At 32.1% G+C, this 24,634-nt stretch overlaps 2 protein-coding genes across 2 annotated transcripts; one reads left to right on the top strand and one right to left on the bottom strand.

Annotated features, from left to right (window-relative positions):
* The first annotated feature begins 107 nt into the window (after nucleotides 1-107).
* Nucleotides 108-7,820, top strand: LOC148612012 (uncharacterized). Its single transcript, XM_088593091.1, has 6 exons — nucleotides 108-279; nucleotides 1,923-2,462; nucleotides 2,938-3,026; nucleotides 4,355-4,573; nucleotides 4,958-5,027; nucleotides 6,795-7,820. Exons 1-6 carry the CDS (start codon nucleotides 175-177, stop codon nucleotides 6,933-6,935), a joined length of 1,164 nt encoding a protein of 387 aa, XP_088449217.1. The 5' UTR covers nucleotides 108-174; the 3' UTR covers nucleotides 6,936-7,820.
* Nucleotides 7,821-9,262: 1,442 nt separating this feature from the next.
* On the bottom strand, nucleotides 9,263-23,934 carry LOC148612011 (dual specificity protein phosphatase 12-like). Its single transcript, XM_088593090.1, has 8 exons — nucleotides 23,825-23,934; nucleotides 17,144-17,483; nucleotides 16,015-16,128; nucleotides 14,884-15,014; nucleotides 12,951-13,035; nucleotides 11,685-11,865; nucleotides 11,481-11,529; nucleotides 9,263-9,538 (listed from the first exon to the last, which is right to left on the bottom strand). The coding sequence occupies exons 2-8, from the start codon at nucleotides 17,410-17,412 to the stop codon at nucleotides 9,321-9,323; spliced, it is 1,047 nt and encodes a 348-aa protein (XP_088449216.1). The 5' UTR covers nucleotides 17,413-17,483; nucleotides 23,825-23,934; the 3' UTR covers nucleotides 9,263-9,320.
* Nucleotides 23,935-24,634: the final 700 nt, after the last annotated feature.

Genomic DNA, 24,634 nt, shown 5'->3' with positions numbered 1-24,634 from the left:
AAAATTTGATAGTTTGTATATTCAACAATTAAGCCATTATATAGGATTCATTCTCGGTATATAACTTTTATCAGTTGTGAGCGTGAAGGGCGTGCATTCTTTTATTCAAATAAAATTTATTTAGAGCTTCCGGTTTCTGTGAAGGGCATGAGAATATCGGCGGTCAAGTTCTAAATGGCATTTACGGTGCATAGACTTGGCTGCCGTGCTTTGAGAGCGTGTCAGAAGTTGCAACCAATTTCGTCTAGAAGTGGACAATTACTTATTTTACAATCTGAGGCATGGTTTATAATTTTGTGAAAATCTGTGTTCCAAAATAACCCTCACTTCTTCATTTTTTTGTATACTACATACTATGACACCAGTGTCTTGTCACATGCATTATTTTTTGTATTGTCCCCTACCGTTATGCAGAGGGGTAAATAGAAATACCACTGTCCATTCCTTCTGGTCACCCCTGTGGAGGCAACTCCTCCTAGTCGGAAACTGGGTGACACAATATGTGATGATAAGAACAAAAAAAAAAAAAAAAAAGGGTCCAAGACTGCTAAATTTTTAGAAGCCACAAGTGTATGTAATATTTTCTAAAATTGTGGACTAAAGATCCTTGTTCATTTGTTAAAAAATAAGTGAAACCCGAAACAATCAGGTTTAAACAAAAGTAAATACCCCTAATTAGTTCAATGTTTCTTTTGGTTCATTGTTATGTCATGGAATTGCTCGATTAAATTTCTGGTCTGGAATCCCTTTTTTGCCATCTTGCATAAATAGGTTATTAGATCCTATATTTTCATTTTATCATTTTTGGATTTATCAACTAATAAGAAAGTTTCAAGAACATTAATGTAGACAGAGTACATATCAAACACAACACATTTAGATGGCCTTTTGGCTTTACTCGATACTTCATGCAGCCATTGTTATTGGGTCATTCAGAGAGTACCTGTAAACTATATGTAGTAAACATTAAAAAACTGGCAAAACATTTAGCCAAAAAAAAATATTTCTGTTTCGGGTTTCCTGACAGACCCTAATTTATTCTCCCGACCCTAATACATTTTTTTTCCAAAATTAACAAAATTGGTAAATTCCGCCATTTCCAGTATAATATGGATCATTTCTGGTAAAACCAAAAGTATGTTTAAAACCAGGTCACATTAGCGTTTGAATATATTTGCAGGTAACATTTTAAAATACAGTGTACTGATATTTTGTTCAAAATTCCTACTTTAAATAATTGTATTGTAATAAAAGACACGATTAATAGGTGTGCAAGTTCAAAATTAAACTTTCTACTTAAAACCATACACTTTCATGACTTAAACATGATGCTATTTTACAAATATAGGCTCAACTTTAGTCAAGAAAAACTAAAATGAGGGAAAAAAAATAAAATGAAAATGCCTACCTACCTACCCAATTTTTGGGAGGAATGTAACCCTAAACAGACATTTTTTTTGGTCTTAGCAGTATACCTTAAGCCGTTTTAGAATTCGAAGAATCAAGAAATAACATTTTAAGATAAGCACCTAGCATATGTAGAAAAAACACTGGTTAGTGTTAATTCAACCATCAAAAGTGTATTGAGAATGTTCAGTAGCCTTTTTCATTGTTAGTGTTACACTAAATTGAAAGGGACCATGACAAAGTTAAGGCTTGTTGGCATTCCAAACACCTAATTTTATTACCAATATTCAGGAGTCTAGCTTTTGAAAACGCTAAAACAATTATTGTAGATAAAATACTTGACAAGCAGTGAAGTGCACTTTGGTATGGTAATAAATATAAAAAGTTATACTGTTTAAAACCTTCACAACCATATGATTACCTTCTCTACTTGTAATAGCATTGAATGGTGATCTGTTTAAGTGTTAAATATAATTTTAACATGTACACATGTGTGTTTCATTAATTATTTGCAGGTTTCTTCTGTGCCATGCCTTTCAAGTAGCTTAAACAAATGTTCAAGTAGTCTTCAGGATGCTACATTTTCTACCAGACAGTTTGAGAGAGTTCCACCAACACTGACTCTTACCAGTGACTCAAATTTGTTACATAACGAGGAAACTAAACCACATGCTCAATTGAAAACTTTTGATTGGAGAAGGGATGTTTTGATACTAGACAATAACTGCACAACGCTTTATGTGTACCCTCAGTGGGGTAGCAGTCATAAAAATGATACCAACCAAACCGTATGCTGCAATATACACAGAGGAAATCAATCATTAGAATTTGTTAGAAGGGATATTTCAAAGGAAATCCATAACTCTTTAAAGAATGTGAAAGGTATCCATAGAAATGAATTAGACTTTTTAAAGAGCACTATATCATGGTGTAGTGATAATTCTATATACCATTCATCCAGCCAGTCAGGGGCATCTGGCTCTAATCAACCCGATAATACAGGAAAACCTACACCAGGACAGTTAATGGAAATGAAAGAGAGGCTAGCTGAAATTGTAGGTATTGTTTAACTTAAATATGATAGGTATTCTTGTAAAAAGTAATTGCATCTGAAGAGTTTTTACAATTTACATGTATTACAGAACAGGTGTCCCATACAAGTCTCTGGAAACAAATGGTTTTGAATATTGTATACTGTCTTCAACTCAACCATACATGTTTATTGAGGCATTTATCTCATCAAATTAAGTACAATATGTGCCAGTCTGTTTGTACATGCATATTTGGATAATGTCAGTCTTTGCCATATGAATTTCTGACAACAAGCCCAAGCTAAAAAAAATTAATGAACATGCATATTAGTCACTGGCATCTTAGCCAAATTCTATAAGCCCATCAGCATTTTTACCAGCCATGGCTGTTGGACTGGTGGTCAATTTCAAAGACTAATGTTGTCCTCTAAAAAAATCTAAAATACAGGTGCATGGACAAGCCTTGCAATAAAGTGGAATAATTATATTTTTATTTTAGATGCCAAAGTTCTTTGTAAGACAGGCTGATTATTCAATATATGATGTCAATATCATTTTTGAAAACAATATATGGCAGAAAAAGTCTGTGTAAGTACTGAACTAATGACAATGTTATGAAGGCTTAAAACTGAATCTTGAAATAAATTCAGAATTATTTTTTGACTGTACAGAGAAAAAAACTTTTACCTTGTTAAAACTTAGAGGCCCAAAAAATAATGCCTATTAATGTTTTTTTACTGTTACTAGTAAGGAAAAAATAGGGTAGATACAATGTAAGTAGGGAAATGATTTTTTTTTCAAAAACTTTTTTTTCGTTGAGTTAAAGAAGGAACATTCTGAACTTTAATGGTGATTGAGCTAAAATTGTCTTAAGTTGTTTTGGCGAAATAAAATTCTACCTCTGTTTCCTGTTACATGCCAGAAAAAAAAATGGGTAAGTAGGTAGGGATTTTTAGATTAAAACTTTTTTTTTAAAGCAGCAATAACCAAATCATCCTAATGGCAATTGACACAATTCAGTGGTGAAATGTGTTTAAGGAGTACATATTAGATTAATGTACGCTGGTTTTAACAATAGACAACTGTCATTTCATTACAAATTTATTTCAACAATGGATCATAAATCAATTCTGACATTACAAGTTCATGTAAACAACTCATCTAAATGGTTTAGCGACCACTGGTTTCTTTCCTTTAAGTTCACATTTTTTACAGACAGGAAGCACAGTTTTCTGTGTTTTCTTTAGTTTTGGTTTGGGATTGGCCCCAACATTTCCACAGTGTCTGTTGGCATAGGTAACAACAGGTCCTAAGGCTGTAGTGTAAAATGGCAATTCAACAGGACTCTGGCAAGTTATGTTCTGTTGGATAGTCAGAACAGTGAATATCTGATGATCTTTGGGTAAACGTGGTGAGCCACAAGTGAAATCAAATTCTGTAATAGCAACTGCTGATGTACATGTGGGTAGCCATTTTTTTCAAGAATAATCTGAAAATCGGAAACTGGAAGTAGTCATGTAGGAAAAAAAGACAGACTGGTGCTAAAAATTTTCGGTCTGTCAGCTTTTATAAATAATTTTTTATTAAATTTTGACTGAGTCAGGAGTGAAATTCCAGAGTCAGTCGGGTAATGGGAAATGGAGGTATAATTTTATTTGGCCCTAAGGTAGGCACAAAAAAGTGTAACGATAGCAGGAGAAATACATGTATTATTTTTTGGCCCAATATAAAAGAACATTTTTGAGATGACCATTGATAAAAAAATATGATAATTTAACATATGCAACACACATGGAATGATTGTAAATCTTTTACATCAGAATAGATGAACACTAAAGTGCTATTAATGGGGATACAAAATAATTATTAGAAGATACATTGTGCTTTGCTAATCTGAAATTCCATATTTATTTTAGTGGTATTGGCAGATACTCTTTAAACCTTTCCATGATTAGAATAGGAGCACATATGAAGTATACCAATGTAGTACTTGAGCTATTGAAAATTACATCCCATCCCGAAGATGGATGTATTAAGGCTCGATGGAGGATATCTGGTCTACCTCAGGCAAAATCTTTGATGATATGGAGATATTATCCAGGAAAGTTCAGAGAGAATGTTAAGAAAGATTCACAGTAAGTCACATGCATAGAAAATTTTATTTTATGTACCATCAAAATTACTAGTTTTGTTATTTATAAAGAAGAAAATTAGAATCTCTATTTCACAATTACTGCATATGCTTTAATACATAGTAAGGATAAAAGTAATGGGAATGATTCATTGATTCTGCTGGCGATTTTAGTATTGTGTATTGCATGGTTCATGATTTTTCACCAGTATGTTTTTGCTTATCCTTCAATGTTCATTAACCATTTTTTGGATTTTTGTTATAGATTGATTGATTGTTGGGGTTTAATGCCCGAGCTGCAATATTTCAGCTATATTCAGGCAATTTTTGTTAAAGAGTTACATATAAAAATGTACATGCTTTGCTCACTTGTAGTTTACAATTTCAGGTGGATTGATGGCATTTCGACATTTTACCTCAACAAAAATGGTAAAATTTACAAGCATGTAGTAGATAATGTAAGTTCAAGTTTTACAGTTGAAAAATATGTAACTTAATATAGATAGTTCTTTTGATAGCTTGTAATTTTTGGTGATTTGTGATTACACAGTAGGGGTTGTAATTGGTGGTGGTTTGGGATCTAGGACACTCAATATCTGATCTAGAACTTGTGAAATTTTATTTACTTGGGTCTTGGACCTTCAATTCTTTAAACTGACACTTTGTTTTGGGCTTTTTATTTTCCTCAAGTGGACCATTGATTTGTAGAGTGGAGAAACCCATGACCTTCCACTCTTTAGTATAAATTTGTATCCCTGTCCTAGAAAAGTTCACAGAAATGTATTGTATGAATTGAAACTTATAACTTATTTAATACTCAGCAAATATGATTAGATTACATTTTTCATCCTCAAGATATGATTTCAAGTCTAGGCCAATGATTTAGTTTCTTGCTCATTTGGACCATAAGGTCCGTCAGAGCTCTTAACATCACTGATGTGTCCTCCTGATCTGTTCTTTAAATATCATTTTAAAAATCCTCTGAAATCAATATGTGAACAAAATTTGGTCACAAGCAGCCATTGGATACATACTTTGATACTGAAATAATCCTTGTACCAATTAAAGACCTTCACTTTCTATGGGGTCGTGATTGTAACTTTTTTGACAATATGGAGTTGTCGCCCTTGAATGCCAAAAAAAAGGATTGTTTCTATTTTTGAATTTTATTATAAAAACCATGTAAAGATAGTAAGAAAATTTCAGTTGATAAAATAGGTCACCAAAATCTTTATTGGGTTAAAGCTGCATTAGCTGTCATTTTCATAAATTTTTGTTTCTTATGAAATTTGAATTACTTCTACTAAATTGTACTTTTCTTGTACAATTTCATTTGATATCCACAAATAAAATGCATTACATACATGTAATAGGTGTCTATATATTTATTGTCTTGCAAGACAAAAAATTGACCTAGACAAGTTCGTATGTATGTGACTTCTGGTGACCTTAATCCGCGCATGTGCTGTAAAGGTCACTTCTTCAAAAAACAAATCTGATTGCAAAGCAAAAGTGGTTATTCAACAGCAAGGAAGACCGACTGACTCAAGCCATAAAAAAAAAGTTTGAATACAACACAATGATTCTTTTGGAATTAACATATTGTGATATAATGTGACTCAAATATGGTCATTATTTATTTGAAATCTAATCAAGAAATAGATGAAATGAAATGAAAACAAGACACATACTTACCTGTGTATCCATTATTGTTATTTTTTTACCAAGGTTAAAGTATTTTTTACCCAGGTGAATGTCCTTTCAGCAATTTTCGGAAGTAATGGCAAAAAATAATTAGATCAGACCTATCGATCTTCTTTGATTAAAAAAAACGTTTTTTTTCACAATATTCTGTGTGTATTATCAACATTTACTGCTTTAATTGCATTACTACAAACTTATCTCATTGAATCAACCAAATTCAGTAGAACCAAGAACTGAACAAATTTAGCAGCTAATGCAGCTTTGAAATCTTACTACAATTGTTGTAAAAGTTAATTTTTTATGATTAATTTTGCTGTTTTTTTTTGCTGTGAAAGAATAAAAATGAATTACAAGCATATTTTTACATTGCACAAACTGCTCATTGGTTAATAAAAAATAATGCTGCATTACAAGCATAATGTGTCATGAAATAAAAGTCTTCATTTTCATATAGAAGGCTGATTTACAGAGTTATTTTAAGAGAGTAAAATCCTTTTAATCAGTATGCTTAATTATTGCAGGTAATCCCAGATGATGAAGTGTCTAGTGTTGCTGCAGCTGTTGACCCTAAAGTAGCTCCTGTAGGCCTTATGTCAAAAACAGACTTGAACAACTTTGTTTACACTTTACTAAACCCTACAACATATGACTCACCATTGTGATAATTAATTCAATAATTAAGCCAATTATATAAACAAATTAATATGGACATATTATGGGACATTAGTGTGTGTGGCATTTTTTTCTCTTGTTCTATTCCTTCTATAACAAATGGCTTAAGTCGTACTGTCTCCATAAAGGACTAGATATAGAAGATTGAAACCAGTAACCTCTGCGACACACATTCCCTTAATTGAAGAAGATATAATGTGTAGTGGAGATCATTTTGAATGTATTATCATATATTGAAAAATCGAAAAGAATTGCATTCTTTAATTATTAAGATTTTTGTCTTTTTTTTTCAATTTTTAGTTTTGAGAATAAAGACCACAATAGTTTTGTTTAAAAACTCTGTAATGGGAGTTCCAGTTATTACAATTTAATACTCTCACATTATTTGCAATAATATAAACATTGCATTAATAAATATACATGTTTACTTTAAAAGTATTACTTTAGTATACTTCTGTATACATGTTGTTGAGGGTTCTACAATTCGAAGCTTTTGTATGGAAAAAATCTGCTTCGTGTACACATAGTGAACACTTTTATTAATAGTAGTTATGGCATGTCCACTGCTTTATTAATGTGAATATTTTCGGTAGAGATTTTAATAAAGGGTTTCAACTTTTCATGCTCACTAGTTAAACATACATGTACATGTAGTTGGCTCGAACAATAAAGATGAATAGCAATAGAATTATTGCTTTTTCTGGGGGCATTACACATGAATGTAGAATTTTTAAGTCATAATATATAGAAGTTGGTACCCATAAATTTGAGTAATTTTGAGTTGATGTATGATGTATTAAAAGGCTTCCTTTAAGGATCATTTAGTTATACTGCCATTCAAATGAATGTAGGATTAAAAGTTTTAATGCTTATAACTAGTGTTTTGTGTTCTTAAGATTTATTAACATAATGATAAAAAAGTAATCAACAACTTCAAAAAACAAGACGATGTAATAAGTATAATCAAGTTATTACCATACCAATACCTGTTCATAATGAATAACAAATACATTTTCCCCTATATTACATATAAGTACATGTAGTGCATTTCATCCTACACTCTAAGGCCAAGGTCAAATGCAGATCTGAGTAGTAAATGACTTGCACCTTCCTATGAGAAACATACAAAATAAATATCGAGGTTTAGTTTTATTTACGTTAGAGACTAGTACATGGGGTAATCAGAATACGCGGTCATAAATTACATCTTAAATGTTTGTTTGTTGGTTGGGGTTAACATCGGAGCAGCAATATTTCAGCTATATTTAGATGATGAACATGAAATTGATGATAAAATGAACATGAAATGATGAAATGAAAAAGGGATGGGACACAAGGACAATGGGGTAGAAAAATTTTGATTGCCACTGGAAATAGGGAGAGGTGGGTAAGGTTGGGCAATTTAGCCTCCTGTGGCGGAGCCCCATGGTTCCTACTCCAGGAGAATACCACATTAGGGTTCTTTAACGTGCGAGGAACGTGGCATCTTTCCCAACACAGTGCACCACTATGGTTTGAGGTCAGGGTTTCCGTATTATAGCCTGACAACCCCAGCATGTAACACGCCAGGGGTACCCCATTCCACCACCTGGGGCACACATCCCAGTTGCTCAGTGGGCAGAGCGCCCTAGCCCCTGGCTAGGGTTCTGAGCACTATTTAGTCGCCTTTTACGACAAGCTTAGCACTGCTGCAGGCCTTTTCTTTTAACATCCGGACCTGCACGGGGCATTCTTAAATGTAATCAGTAGTCAAATCAAAAGAATGAATGTAGACCAGACACACAAAACAAAGAACATTAAATAACCAAAATAATACAAAGTAACAAAAGTAAATGAGCCACTAAAAGCTGGGGGCATGGACTCTGTGCACTGGCAGGGTAAGTGTTCTATTGAAGAAAATATTCTTTAGTATCAGTGCAAATGTTTACAATGGAAGGACAGACATTTGTATACCATAATGCAACCAAAATTTTTTTTTTGGTTATCCAGAATATTTTTTTGAGAGGTTGATATTACATGAGTTGGAAGTTTGATAGAGATGAATTACTAATTACATCTGAAGTAGGACCTGCAGGTTGATTAGGAAATGTTTTTCAGTGTTATGACCTTTGGCAACATGTCTACACTTCAGAGGTTTGTGGTTAGATCTAAATATGCAATTTGTGTAATCCATTTATTGGTTCAGTCAGATATAATAATTTTAGACGGTTATTGCAGTAGAATTGTGTCTTTATCATGACTTCGTTCAGTTTTTTAAAGTTGTTTGACATATGACTCTATATTTTCTGTATTATTTAAGAATATGAGAAAACATGAATACAGATTGCATATTTTATTTTACAAAAAAAAACATTAATGTACAATAGTGGAAGTCCTCAACTGTTGTTTCCTGTACCACCTAAAGGCGTTTCAGACTGATCAGCCTTTTCTATAGTAGTATTTTGAGTATTAACTGGGGATGTGTTTACAACCACAGGTTTGGTTTCATTTACTTTGTTTCTAATGTCTGTTGGGACTGGTTTACATTCGTCCACTTTAGATGTTTGTATGTGGAAGGCAGGTACAACCCATTCTCCACATGGACATTGTTCACCTGAAAATAAGGATATGGAATAGAATTTTCTAAAATTCATTCATTTCCAACACAGCAGCACTATTTTATAAAACTCCACAATTAAGGGTAATAAATAGCTTGCCACTTCTTTTACTAAAGAAAAAAATAACTCAGAAATAAAGTTCTATGGCCCTTTTCACAAAAAATCGTAAGAGTAAAATTAGTCGTAATTTATGACGTCGCAATACTTTTATTTACTATGACGTCGTAACTTACGACTAATTTTACACTTACGATTTTTTGTGAAAAGGACCAATAATATAACCTTGAATATCGATGAAAACTTAATGTTTTCTTATTTTCTTAAGAATGCATCACTTTTTGTCAAAATAAATAGTCAAAAGTAAACAAAGATATAAATCACTTAGCTTTAAAACCAAATATATAACCAACAACCAAAAACCTACCAGATTACAGAATCATGGATGATTTTACAATATATGCATTATGATGCTGCATAAACAATTTAAACATCAGTAGGTGGCAAAAAACTTGTATTTCTTATTTTTATTTAAATTTGAATAGTTTGTTTGACTTTGAGTAGTTACACATATATATATTTAGGGCACAATTATTTCCAAATAGACATTGCCACTAATGGGACTTAAGAAGGCCTGTTGAACCAAGTGTAATCATATTAGACACAATTTTTTGGTGGATAGACTTAAAGCACTTTTGACACACAATATGCTTTTATTTCCATAACATCCAACTTGAAAAGCAATCAGTACTATTTTTTGTTGAAAACACAATAACAGAATATGAACAATTCATCAAAATATACACATCACGATCTCCATATGGTAATCTTACACTCCATTGAGTTTCATAACAATCCAGTAAGTAGTTAAAGAGGAGTTGCCGATAATGGATCAGACCAAAAAAAAAATGCCTAAGTTCAACGATCATTCAAAAATACATTCCTGACAATATGCACATCCAAATACGGTAATTTAACCCCCCATTAAGTTTCATAACAATCCTGCGAGTTGATGAGGAGGAGTTGCGGACAACTCGTGAGATCAAATTTTGCCCCACCTAAAATCAAAAGCCATCATTTCTACATTTTTGTCCAATCATAAATTTCTAATAGTATGCACATCTCAATGTCATTATACTAAATTCCACAAAGTTCAATAACATGGCTGCAAGCTGTTTAGAAAAAAGTTTTGACAAGGGGACAGGGTGAAACTTATACATTCCTCAAACTTCTGTTTGTGGGGTATAACTAACAGTTCTTTGCCCTTGTCTGAAAGTCCTCATTAACTCATGTGGTTAGTAGCAATAACATATAGACCAGAACCTCAATAGTTGTAGTATTACAACTTTATAGCATTTTAATACACTTTTGTTGGCAATCACAGCCATTATTATCATTTCATTAATATAAATATTATTAATATTAATACGGTTTTTTTTAAAATATACCGGTAAGCTAAAATCTGCATAAATGTGATTTTTTGTCTTTCAATAGCAATAACAAAATACTGTCATTTTCTGCCTTTTAAGGTAACTCTGACAAGAAGTCATAATACAAACTGTGACCAGAATGAGACTTTTGTAGGCTTCATCATAAGGACTATTTCATCAATTACTGCTAAAGTACTATTGTTCGTGGGGTACCAATTTTTATGGTTTTTGTAGGAAGGCCAATCCATGAAATTTGGTTCCAATTGAATAGGAGATTCTCATTGATGTGTATACTGAAAACATTAAACCACGAATTCAAGAATCCACAAACTTGTGTTTCTTCCCCGATCCAAGACAATTGGTATCCATGAATTAAAGTACTTTCTCAGTAAATCTAATCATCATATTTGGCTTTTCAAGGACAATATTCAAGTCTCAAACACAGCTTTCACAAAAAGTTCATGAAAGGTAAAGACATGTATGATAGAATGCATATTGAGTTTCACCTTACCATGCCAGACAAATGATCCAATCTTGGCCCCACACTTAGGACATGAGAGCTGAAAAAGAGGAAGTACAATTATTTGAATAGTATCTTTTTATATTACCAGTAACAGCTATAACATTGGTCACCCTTTTTTTTTCTTTCCTGCTATTAATGCTTTCAGAATTAAAAAAATATAACAATGTTTAAAGGGACATTCAAAGCTAATACCTTTCCCTCTGTCCCTACTATAGAATCCTTCATCCACTGAACAGGGTGTATAAAGATAGATCTATCACAAGTTTTGGTTGGTGTATAATTCTCTTTAGCTTCACTTCCTCTCCAATCAAAGGCAGCTTCACCTGGTCCTTCACTGTGAGACAGAAAACCAGATCTTTTAAACAAAGACTGCCTAAAAAATAATAAAATATATCATTTCTTTGTTTTGATCTGTTTTCTAAAAGTATTCTCCCCATTAAGATAAAAAAAACAAAATCATCTGTTTTCAACAAACCACTACAACAAGAGAAGCATCCAAGGTCTCCCAGAAATTTTAATTTAATCAATCCAAGTACACTGAAGTCATAAAGACACATAAAACCAATTACAGGCAGACAGGACAGATGGGAAAACCTGTAGCCCATAGTTTTTTTTGATTGGCAAGATGAATACTCTTTACCTGTATGGTATGTAACAAGACATTTGATATTCTGAGAGCCAGTGTGTAAATAAATTGCCTCCCCATAGAAATACTTATTTTGCATCCAGCTTTTTCAGAATGAACTTTTTGCCATTAATGGCTTTTATTTTTTGTTGCTGGGACTGTTTCCATAAATAATCTTGAATAAATAAAAGTGAGATTTTCCACAAATCCTTCCTCAAATTTTGACCAAAACTGTAAAAGAAGTAATTTTTCACCTCTCAAGGGCAATAAATCTTACATGGAGATGTCTGACAACTTTGATCCCTTGGCGACTTTTGTAGGCCTTATAATAATATTTTATTGAATTCTGTAGGGTAGTGTCTGAAGAGGAGACTTTTGAAAGTAATAACATCAAAAACAGCAAGAAACATCCAAAAAGGCAATAACTCCAACATGGGTCAACAGATTTTCACCAAAATTTGACCACAGAGAGATCTGATCATGCTGAATACTTTTACGCCATCAAAATGTGGTTTAATCTAATGATTTTGGAGATATATACAAAAATCTGCCATCTGGCCACTATGTTCTATTTTAGGTAACGGTGGCCATATTTTTTAACTGATCAAAAATCCAAACGGTCATTTTGTGCAGGACACTCTAAGTAACAATCATCTTAAGTTTCACAGTAGAAGATGTTTGGAGAAATTGTTAACAACGGCAACGACGGACACCAAGTGATGGCAATAGCTCACATGGCCTTCAACCAGGTGAGCTAAATAGAGAAATGACAAAGGAATTTCTTTTACAGCAGAAACACACAACAAAAAAAAGATATGTTGAGTTAGTCATACCTGCATTTTTTACATTTATAAACTGTATCCCCTTCCTTTGCAACTGGATTCTCAGTTAAATCTCCAGGGAGAAACACATCTGTATCTGTTTTCAAACAGAATGCCAAATATAGGTGAAATTTAAAGCTCTTATATTTATATGTAGAGAAATTATTTGTAAAATTTTTCAGAGAAATAAGTTTTTTTATATATATATATCATTAGGAAAAGAAATGGTTTTCAACTGTCAATACTAGTGAAACCACATAAGCTCACTATCTCTTTTTTGTCTTTTTAACAAGCAGAGAAGAATTTTAATATGATAACTTGTGTCAAGAATTCAGTAACTTCTTAACTGAAAAAGATCCATAAACACTCATGCTTATATTTTGATCGAATTAGTCAATATTTAAGACAAAACTATCATTAGTTTTAAACACTTCGTTTACTGTGGATTAGTAATGTCTAAATATTTATTGTTTTATATAACAATTTGTTTCAGCTTTATGACAAAGAAAAAAAGCAAAGTCCTGTTGAGTCAAAATGCCAAATGCTTACTAAACACATATACACACTGCACTTTAGTAGTTAGCCAAAAACATAAGAAGGAAAAAAAGATTCCCATCTGTAATTGCATATTTTGCTTTTAATATTTGGACTACACCAGGTAAACATTCAGAAATGTTCTGAATGCTTAAAAGCAAAGGGTTAGATGACAATGAAACACATTTACTATTTTTTCCTTTGTGGTCCATTTTTAAATCTGAAATTTTAAAAACAGCACTTAAATATAACAAATCTTAATGATTTAATACCCCTGCTTTTTAAAGCAACACAATGTATATCCATTAAGCTCAATTTTCTCGCTTAGGAGTCTTGCATCAGTAATTTTATTACTTTATGCACATCTACACCTCTAACCCTCCTGTAAAATTTCCTCAAAATCCCTTAAGGGATGTAGAAGGAATTGGGTTTATGATGCTTTACTGTGTAGAATTTTACCATGTCATCTCCCTTTGGAGCCCCAGACAATAACTATATTCCTTCATGCACATCTATATATGATGCCTAACCATCCTATAAAATTTCATAACAATCCCATGAACAGCTTTAATATATAACCCGTAAATGTAAATTGGATAATCCCTCTTTGCAGTCCACCAAAAAATACTATATTCCTTCCACAAATGTTCCTATGATGCCCAACTTTCCTAATAAATTTCATCAAAATCACTTGAGTGGTTTAGGAGGAGTTGTGTTTATGAGGTTTTAATATGTAAAACATTCAAGTCGGATTATCTTCCTTTTGAGTGCTCCAACAGTAACTAAATATTCCTTCAAGATGAACAATTGAAAAGTATCCTTCTCAAACATGAATAAAAGAACAGTGTTCAAATGTCCCCCACGAGAAAAAAATAGGAAAACTTTAAATTCACTGAAATTTTCTAAGTCCAAGGGCCATAACTTCCATAAAAATCAATCAGACCTAACCGAGTCGAACTTAATCTGTAGACTATATACAAAATCTAAAATCAATCAGTGAAAGCATTACAAAAAAAAAGTGCAGAAAACTGTAAATTCACTGAAATCTCCAAAGTCCAAGGGTCGTAAGTTCCGTAAAAATCAGTTAACCATAACCAAAGTTTAACTCAATCTGTAACTCTTCATAACAAGGCCATATACCAAAAACAAACTTCTTTGGTAAAAGCATAACAAAAAAAAGTGCGGAAAACGTGGACGGACAGATGGACAGATGCCCGGAATTTCCATGTCCCCTCGCGACACAAGGGGTGATTCATTTTATACCCACCCAAACCTTGTTTGTGAGTGGTATAACAACAAGCTTTCCTCTTTTTTTTTATCAAAATTTCACACACCCACATACTCCCACAGATGCATGCAGATAGACACCTGCACTTTCACACACTTATTTAATCTACATTGTATATCTTACTTTGGGGATTACTTTGCATTGTTATTGCTAGACTGGACAGTCTATATAATTTGTACTCCTCATTGGTGGGATCTAATCTACATTTCATCTTCTCATACAACCTCAACTGTTTCTGGAAACCTTCATTTGGACTGCAGAAATTTAAAATAGAAACTGTTAAGATTATTTTAGCATTGAATCTACATAATATTCACAAATATCTGGACATTTTTATACAATGCCATTAATAGTATAAATCATTCACAACCTTACCACCTCCTATTCAGTAACACTGAGTAATAACTTAAGCAACATGTGACCAGATACAGCTTAATACCTCCTATCCAGTCAAAAACATTAAAATTCAGTCATAACCTTAACACCAAATAGTGCCAACTCTCAAAAACACCTGCCTTGTAGTTTAAAAAACGCACCTAATCAGGCACAGACCATTTGAATTCTGGAGGGGCTGGGATTTTCATCTCCTATTGGTATAGATTTTGGTTTAAATGATTAATACAAGGAATCTTATTAGGAAATAAAATCCCTATGACCAAAATCTGGGCCATAATTTTTTAATCTATACAACAAAATCGAATGGTTTATACAAAAGGCTAGTGAGGTTTATTGGTCTGAATTTATACATTTTAAACTAATGAAACTGCTCATTCACTCTGCAAGATAATTAGAGTGAGTCATCAACCAAATCTATCCATTATTCTCATGTTCTAATCTTCATTACACAGGCAAAATTATTTCACATAATTTTCACACAAATTTCACATGATTCTCACCCGAATTGAGCAAATAAACTTTGTGAAAGAGTTCAAGTGAAATTCTGGTGAATTGAGCCTTCACGTGAAATTCACATGAAAGTGAAGTAAATTTTTTGTGAAAATCATGTCAATTTCATGTGAAGTTCAGATGAATTTCACATGAAGCTCGATTTACATGAATTTCACACAAAAAATATTTGTCTGTGTAGGGACAACTAACTAGGGAGAATCAAATCATTTAACCCCTTTTTTTCCCTAACCTGATATTTTTTACACATTTTAAAATTTTCACAACTTTTTTCTCTTGTATTTTTCAAGACCTGTCTTTTTATTTCTAATGTAATCCTAGCCTAGTTACTCCATGAAAAATACATACTTGGCATATTTTCTCTTTGACTGAACCAGTTTTAGTGCTCTTTCAAATGACAAACCCTTTTTCTCCATCAGGTATGCTATAACTAATGAAACACTCCTCGATACACCTGCAATACTATTTTACTTCATGTGTTAATTCCTAGGATATAGAGTTTAGTAATTATGGCAGCAAATAAAATGCAGATGAAAGAATTGTACAAATCCCAAAATTTGTAAATTAAAAAAAGAGAAATATACATTTCATTCTTAGTTCAAAGAAAAGGCTACTCAAATGGTTTTCCATAGGTTTCACATTTAATAAATCTCTTTATCAACTTATCCAAATTGTAGTTATAAATGAACACAATAATTTATAGATATTTGTATTAAGTTTCTCATGATAAATACATTACCTTTATTTCATGCAAGTATATATGCTATAAGACAATGACAGACACCAAGTGATGGCAACAGCTCACCTTGTCAGGAGAGCTAAAAAAAGGCTTTACATTTTTATTTTTGTTATTAAGCTGCTTTATAGGTCTACATGATACATTGCATAACTATTCGTTTTAATCTCTCTGCCCTTAGGAGATAATCCAGTTGCCTCTCTAACTTTGAATAAAACTGATTTATTCAATGGGTCATAGTTTTCCTTTCCTCATTTGTCTACCCCGGACTTGACTTTTTATGAGCAACTCAGCGAGTGTTTCTAGAAAAGCAGAGGATGCCTACCCTACCTACGCACCTGGTCCATGCTCCCAGGTTTTAGTGGTGTCCGAATCGCTCATTTGCTTTTGTTACTTTGTACGTATGATTTTAATTACTTTATGTTCTTTGTTGTGTATGTCTGTTTTCCATGTCTGGTCTTTGTCCCTGGATTACATTCTTTTGATTACCTTCGTTCCCTTGATTACTGTTTGATTTCTACGGTACATTCTATATAATTTATATCTACTATGAACAATGGTTATATGAAAAGCCACATGTTACTTTCTGTTCACTATGAAATTTTAAAACAAAATATCAAAACTAAAAATATGTAGGCTTTCCAACCATGAATCACATTTTGCATGATTCTTATGTGGAGAGCTACTTAAACACAAAAAAAAACATCAAAGTTATTTTTCAAGTGAGATTGACTTACTCACCAGTGCACTAGTACAGCACCAGCTTTCATCCCTTCATCTATATAGGCAGTACATTCTGGAAATCTCTGAAGCAAATCTGTTATGTCGAAATCAATCCCTTCTACAAATTTATACTTAAAAAACCCACAGTTGGCAATTTTAGAAACAGGTTCGTCCATAACAGTTAAAACATGTGTTATTCCTAGGTCTCTTAGTATTTCTGGGTTCTTTGTAACCTGCATACCACCAACATAGAGATTGTCAACAATACAGTCCATATCAAGTGCCATACTGTCCACAAAAATTGATCAAGAACTCACTGGCAACATACAAAATTACACTGGTACAGACAGCACAGAACCTACAGTATTAAAGTACATGTATTGCTATTTAATGGTTGAGTCAACAGAATGTAGATAAGTTCATATAGGATGATTTATTGCATTGCTGGAGCTGCTCCTGAGAGTAAAATGAAGTTTCAAGTATGGAGAAACTCACAGTCACTTTATAGGCAACGAATACTTCACATTATTGAGAACAGTAAGTTTTAATCTATAGAACTATAATACAAATAAACACTGAAAAAAGACTAACAAAAACTAACATGCAGAAACCTTAAACATTTAAGGAACATGGAAAGGGGAGATATGTTACTCATTACAAAAGACTAAAATGACAGTAAAATTTGATATAAGATCTTAATCATGCCTTATCTGATACATGAAATGTAGGAATAGTAGACATTTTAACATCTACATGTTTAAAAGAATGAATCATACAATATAATTTCAATTGACAAAAATGAACAAAAAACTGACATAAACTAAAATACTTAAGTTGGCAGATATACAGGCATTTTTTTTTATTTTTCAAAGTTTTTGACTGGTTTCTTCTATACACATTCAGGCTTCAAAATGGCAAAAAAACTTTAAGGTAGGCACAAACTAATCAGGCACGTAGCTGAGGCTAAATTGAAGTGTAGGCAAAATTACGGCAGAGCCCTGGTAGGGGGTCCTGGGGGGCAAAGTATCATAATACTACAAATAGAATCACATTTTCAAATGGACTTAGTTCCACATTCAAATCAGAATGTGGTGTCAAACAAGGTGATGTTTTAAGTCCTTTATTATTTAGTATTTTTTTAGATGACATTGTAAAGGTATTTAAGTCAAATAATTGCAATCCTGTAAAAATTGGGAATATATCAGTAAATTGTCTTTTATATGCTGATGACTTAGTTATATTATCTGAAAGTAAACAAGGTTTACAAACTAGTTTAAATATTGTTCATGAAAATTGCTGTAATTGGAAATTATATGTTAATATGTCCAAATCTAAAGTTATTGTATTTAATTCAAATGGTAGATCTTATATTAAGGAGTTTACATACAATAATGATATCATTCAAACAGTACCAAAATATTGTTATGTTGGTGTCATGTTACATTATAATGGTAAATTTAATTTAGCTGTATCTTTGCTGATGGAAAAGGCTAGAAAAGCTTTATTCAAGATAAAAAAGTCAGTAGGGCTAGATCATTCATGTAATCTATCAGAAAAGCTGTTTGATACTATAATTAGCCCCATTCTTTTGTACTGTAGTGAAGTCTGGGGTATAGATATTGATACATGTACTTTTAATAACTCAGTTGTAGAAAAATTTCATTTAAAATTCATCAAGGAAATTCTTGGTGTACATTGCAAAGCTACAAATGCTGCATGTCGTTCTGAACTTGGAAGACTCCCACTTCACTCAAAAATTATGTTTTCCTGTGTTAAATTTTTAAATCATCTTCTTTCCTCAGAAAACACTTTGGCTTTCAAAATATTTCAAGCTACAGAAAACAATAACACTTGGACAAATAGAATGTATTCTATTATCAATAAACTTGGTTTTTCACACATAATCTATCAAAAATGTAGCTTTAAACCTATTTTATCAAATATAAAACAACGAATAACCGATCAATTTATGCAAGAGCAACATTCCCAAATACAAAATTCAAATAAACTAACATTTTATCGAAATATACACATTGGATACAAACCAGCAAGCTTTGTTGATATTTTACAAAAAAGATCAGAAAGATCCTCTCTTTGCAATATTAGAATCAGTAGCCATAATTTGGAAATAGAAAAAGGCCGTCATCAATCAATTCCTGCAAACGAGAGATTATGTAAAGTTTGCAACTCTGGGGAGGTTGAAGATGAATTACATTTTTTGCTAAAATGTGAAAAATACTCCAAAGTTATTAGTCAATTTATGTCCAAATTATCAAATATCCTCAAAAAAGATATTGATTCAATTAATTACTACACACTGAAACAATGTATATTCAGTGATTCGTATACTATACTAAAGATTATCACTAATTTTTTAGACATTATTTTTTCTATCAGAAAAAAATTTATTTCATAACAAATATCTCTTCTCATAACATTTGATTAATATTCTATTTACATTTTATATATCAATTATATGGGCCTTTGCCAATTATTGTAATTGTGTTTGTGCCAATAAAGAATATTATTATATTATTATTATTATTAAGTGCAGGCAAAAGCTTTTTGCCTAATGGCAGCTACGCGCCTGCTAATACCCTAAATAGGTTTGTTTGTTTGTTTGTTGGGGTTTAACGTCCGAGCAGCAATATTTCTGCTATATTCAGACGATGCCTAAATTTGGGGTATAGTCTAAAACTTTTCCCCGTACCCAAATAATGTTTTCATAAATATTCTTATGGTGTGTTAAGAACTGAAAATTGCATGTGATGTGGAAAAAAAGTCTGTTTCAATTCATTTCTCACCATGAAAATGATGTATACTTTCTGATATTTCTTGTTTGATCAGTGTTCTGAAGTCAAAAGGTCTAAAATGTGCAACCGGAAGTTATCGTACCCAACTATCTATTGACTACCGGGGTAATTCTCACTGTCCTGACCAAATTTTTCGTTTTTCTAAAATCTTTAAGAGGTTAAAACTTCACCTTAAGACTTTGGATAAAGTTTTGAAAGATTTGATATTGTTTTAAAAAAGAAGTGTTCAAGTTTGAATTCCGCACCGTACCTAGCGATCTTATCCAGAATGAAAAAAAAACAAAGTCTCGTAAACAGAGTCTGATTCGATTTTAAATTATCGTCAATGAAATTTTGATAACATTATGATGGTCTAAAGTAGTACAGATAACAAAAAAATCTGGACTTTGATTTTTGGGTACGGGAATTTCGGGTTACACATTTTAGACCTTTTGATAACAGAAATTTGAATAAAATCAATTTTTTCGACAAACATTTTAAATATCTTTAATTCTAGCCCAACCATCATGTCATTTTGTAAATATGTACCAACTTTCAGTTGGAAATAGCCAGCAATAATGAAGAAATTTGCAAAATAGTATTTGGGTACGGGGAAAAATTGGTACGGGTACGGGCCATACCGTTCGCCCTGATTCACGTTTGCCCTGGGTCCGTTTGCCCTATATTCGTAGCCATTATGTTATATAATAAAATATTTCTGAGTAAACATGAATGACATAAATGGCAGAATAAAAAAAAAGTAATTTACTTTCAAAAATATTACTGCCTGTATTGGGAAAGGAGACAATTCAGCCATGAACTGGCAATAGGCGAGTTCTTCGTGATGTCATCATGATCACTTACCTGTGTTTGGTTTTGGTTGGCAAAAGATAATTGAAAAATTCTTTTCGTTCCCAAAATTGCAAATAAAATTCTTTTTATCCATGGAATTTTTGAATAAATATTCAGTAATTAGACTTTATGTACACCAGACTTTAATTATGAATCTATAGGAGAGTTCTTCGTGATGTCATCACTTACCTGTGATTTGGTTTTGGTTGGCAAAATATCCATTGAGTGGCATAGGGTATCAACTTTAAATCATCATAACTTTTTCATTTTTAAAGATAATTGAAAAATTCTTTTCGTTCCCAACATTGCAAATAAAATTCTTTTTATCCATGGAATTTTTAAATAAATATTCAGTAATTAGACTATATGTACATAAGATTTTAATTATAATTTTATACAAAAATAGAGGTTTACAAATAAATATCATTACTAATTTATTTTTCAGGTAAAAGATTTATAAATTTACAAAGAAAATATGAATTATTTTATCTAAATGAAACATTTCACAGAACCAAAATTGGACATAAAATAACAAAGTTATAAAGTTTTGAAAATTGGGATTCTAATCATGAACTTTTCAATTGTTTATTTATTTGTTTATTTGCCAACCAATCTGACAGTTAATGATATGCAAATTAGTGAATATGACATCACTAATGAGATTGGCGAACTCCCCTATATCATTTTTTTTAAAAACTTATTAAAAACTTAATAGTTACACATTTCTGTAATCACTTTTTTAAGCTTCTTTACAGATGATTTCAGGCAATATGATTCATCTGGTTCATTCAAGTCTAGAAAGGCAGCAGAGGTATATACCATATAATTGTAATAAATCATGAATAAATGAAGACTAAGATATGATGTATTCATCTTTATTCAGCATATTGATAATCATTCAAAGCATTCAAAACAGTTGTACACCATCACACTTACAACATACAACATACTATGATACATCATTCATTGACAAAACAAGAAAGAAACATATTTTCATTATGTTTTAACACTAACTCATTCAAAACATTCAAAAACAGTTGTACATGTACACCATCACACTGACAACATATCTCATTCATCTTCTCACTTATTATAGTCGGCGTCACATAAATAACATACTGTTAAAATTTGAATAAAAATATTTTCTACGACTTTATTGACACCTACCGTCGTTTAAATTGTCTTAAATGACTTGCTCATTCGTTTAGCCAAACGGCTTCTCCCTAAACATTGAATCGTTAAATTCCGGTCAGATTTTAATTCTAGGTGGCAATATTTACATTGTAAAAAGTCGGCCATGTTTACAGTGATCGGGTTGCTAGGAGATGTTGTTTACGTTTAAATGGTTTGTCCAAAAACCGAAGAACCCAGAATGCAATTCGGCGTTATTTCGGATATCTCGGATTTATTTTACGCGAACAACGTATAATACCGAGAAGTTGATCAAGCAGACGATTGTCACCGGAGTTCGACGGGAACTTACGCACTTCGTTTGTAAACAAATCGTCCCGTAAAAACCAACATGGCGGATATTAGTATGGGATTTTCCCGTAAGGATTTGTTACGCATGATTTAAGCTAATAAGCGACTTGTTTTTGAGAAGCTGTTTGGCTAAACGAATGAGCAAGTCATTTAAGACAATTTAAACGAAGGTTGGTGTCAATAAAGTCGAAGAAAATATTTTTATTCAAATTTTAACAGTATGTTATTTATGTGACGCCGAGTATAATTAACAAAAGCATAACAAAATACAAAGACAAGCACTAACAAGATAACTTATAGCAACAATCATTAGGAAAATATACAAAACAAAGAAACAGCACTGAAACATAAAAAAAATTGTCGATCACAACACATGTAAAGTCAATGTATGATACTTCTGACAATTCAGCACTAAAACAATGCAAGAGTAATTAACTTATTGTTTGAAATTCAGTTCTTAATGCAATTACTGCTGTGGCTGAACTTGGTCTAGTGGGTTGTTGGTAGGCCTGTAGAGTCTGGGAAACAACCTTTAAGAAGTGTGATGTAGAGATAATACCATCCTATACTGGTCCCATGCAGTTTGGATTCATTGTTCCAGTAATGTGTATTTACGGTGGACATCTCTTTCAAAATCGTCGGCACGCACACTGCCGTCTACTGCTTCAGCTTTGGTCTGAAGGATTGGGACAAATAACAAAAGGTGTCATAAATGATCAACAATAATTATAGAAGTGTCAAAAGGTGATTAGTTGTGATTACAGGTGACAATTTATAATTGCCTAATTGATTTTAATTGCTTAATTGTAACAAGTAAAACATTGCTGGCAACAAGTAGACGACAACCAAGTTTACTACCCCTTTCCAACACCTTGTAATGGATGACATGGTCATCTTCTAGGACCTCAACTGGTAGGTCTGAATCTGCATTCAGTGATCTGAAAAGGTAAGGATAAAAATAAATTTTTAATTGGACTGACATATAATAATCAATTGTACCCAAAATATATTTCATTAATATCTGCCAATGTTTGTACAGAAATTGCTACACATGTGTATTTAGCAGATTGAGTATAATTAATTAAGACATTTAAATTGCATCAATCTATCAATCAAATATAATATTACATTATCATACACCAAGTTTATGATTTTACTGTCTTGTGTTCGCAAACCCCGTTGATAATATATTCTGTCTCATATCTATGTATGACCAATTTGCTCATAATACTTCTAATTATTATTTGTAATTAATAGTTTAAAATTATACTTACATGTCCATGGGTTCAGGTGGATCATCAGCATTCTTGTGACCAATGGCAATGTCAAAGGTACCATCCAGTGGATTATTATGTTCATATATAACAATTGTAAGAGTATTAAAATTATACCTTATTTTAAATAAAATAGGGCAAACAGACTCTATGGGCGAACGGACCTGATACTCCCTAGAATCTAAATAGGGTCGGAAGGGAAACAGGTAATTTTTTAGACCTTAGCTTAAAATATATTCTACTGCATTTGTTTAATTAAAGGGTAACATTAGGAATATAATGTAAAGGTGCTCGCTTACAAGCAGGCAATCTGCCTAATCCGTAGTATTCGTAAGTAATATTATATTGGTCATATAAAGAATTTCTGTGACGTCCTTTTTATTAACCTTCAAATCATTTCCGTTAGTTGTGAATAGTTTTAGATGTATGCTGGATTTGTATCCGGCAAAAGTAATACTGATATCGACGGACAAGAAGAAATAGGACAAAAAGTCAAAGGATGAAATGTAACAATATTTTAATTTTAAAAATGATTGGAAGGATTTACCTCAATTATGAAAAAAATAGCATAGCTTTTGTTAAAAGTTATGAAATACTTAAGCATGCAAATGAAACTTTTTTTTGGACAAATTTGCCTACCATATGAATATTTTTTTTTATAATACGCCTTTCCATAAATATGGTATATAAGCCAAATAAACATGCCATGTCCTTTCAAATAATTACACGTTAATTATACACAACATTCTAGTTTTGAAAAAGTCACAATATCTACATGTTTTCTACAAGTTAAAAACAGAGTTAGAAATGCAATTGATCCTTCCCCGAATTTATATCTAATGGCTTGGAATATATATTAAAAAGGGCCAGGTCGATTTAAAATGGGCAACACTATGGCATTTTTTTTTCAATAAACGTACATTGCGTATTTTTTTTTTGGGGGGGGGGGGGAAGGGGTCATTTAACACTTTTAAGGTACTTGTTTTTTTTAAAGGGAATGGTATTTTTTCCTGAAGCAAGCCGATGTTTTTCAACGTCATTGGAAGCTGCTGGGATCTCCGGATACAAGCAATAATACGCAAAAGAATGAAGTGACCATATACCTTCTG

This window comes from Perna viridis, chromosome 7 (assembly GCF_037379345.1).
Source record: "Perna viridis isolate PV_CMFRI_1.1 ecotype Kerala chromosome 7, ASM3737934v1, whole genome shotgun sequence".
Classification (NCBI taxonomy): Eukaryota; Metazoa; Mollusca; class Bivalvia; order Mytilida; family Mytilidae; genus Perna; species Perna viridis.
The sequence above is the reverse complement of the archived record's forward strand: the minus strand, read 5'-3'. Positions and strand labels throughout refer to the sequence as shown.

Bases quoted from the DNA above. Each gene is read 5' to 3' on its own strand.
- LOC148612012 (XM_088593091.1), top strand. From the start codon at position 175: ATGGCATTTACGGTGCATAGACTTGGCTGCCGTGCTTTGAGAGCGTGT. The intron at 2,463-2,937 runs GTAGGTATTGTT...TTTTTATTTTAG, and splicing joins AAGAGAGGCTAGCTGAAATT to ATGCCAAAGTTCTTTGTAAG. The intron at 4,574-4,957 runs GTAAGTCACATG...TTACAATTTCAG, and splicing joins AATGTTAAGAAAGATTCACA to GTGGATTGATGGCATTTCGA.
- LOC148612011 (XM_088593090.1), bottom strand. From the start codon at position 17,412: ATGGCACTTGATATGGACTGTATTGTTGACAATCTCTATGTTGGTGGT. The intron at 15,015-16,014 runs GTATGTATTTTT...AAATTTCTGCAG, and splicing joins TCAAAGAGAAAATATGCCAA to TCCAAATGAAGGTTTCCAGA. The intron at 11,866-12,950 runs GTATGACTAACT...ATTATTTTTTAG, and splicing joins TATAAATGTAAAAAATGCAG to GCAGTCTTTGTTTAAAAGAT.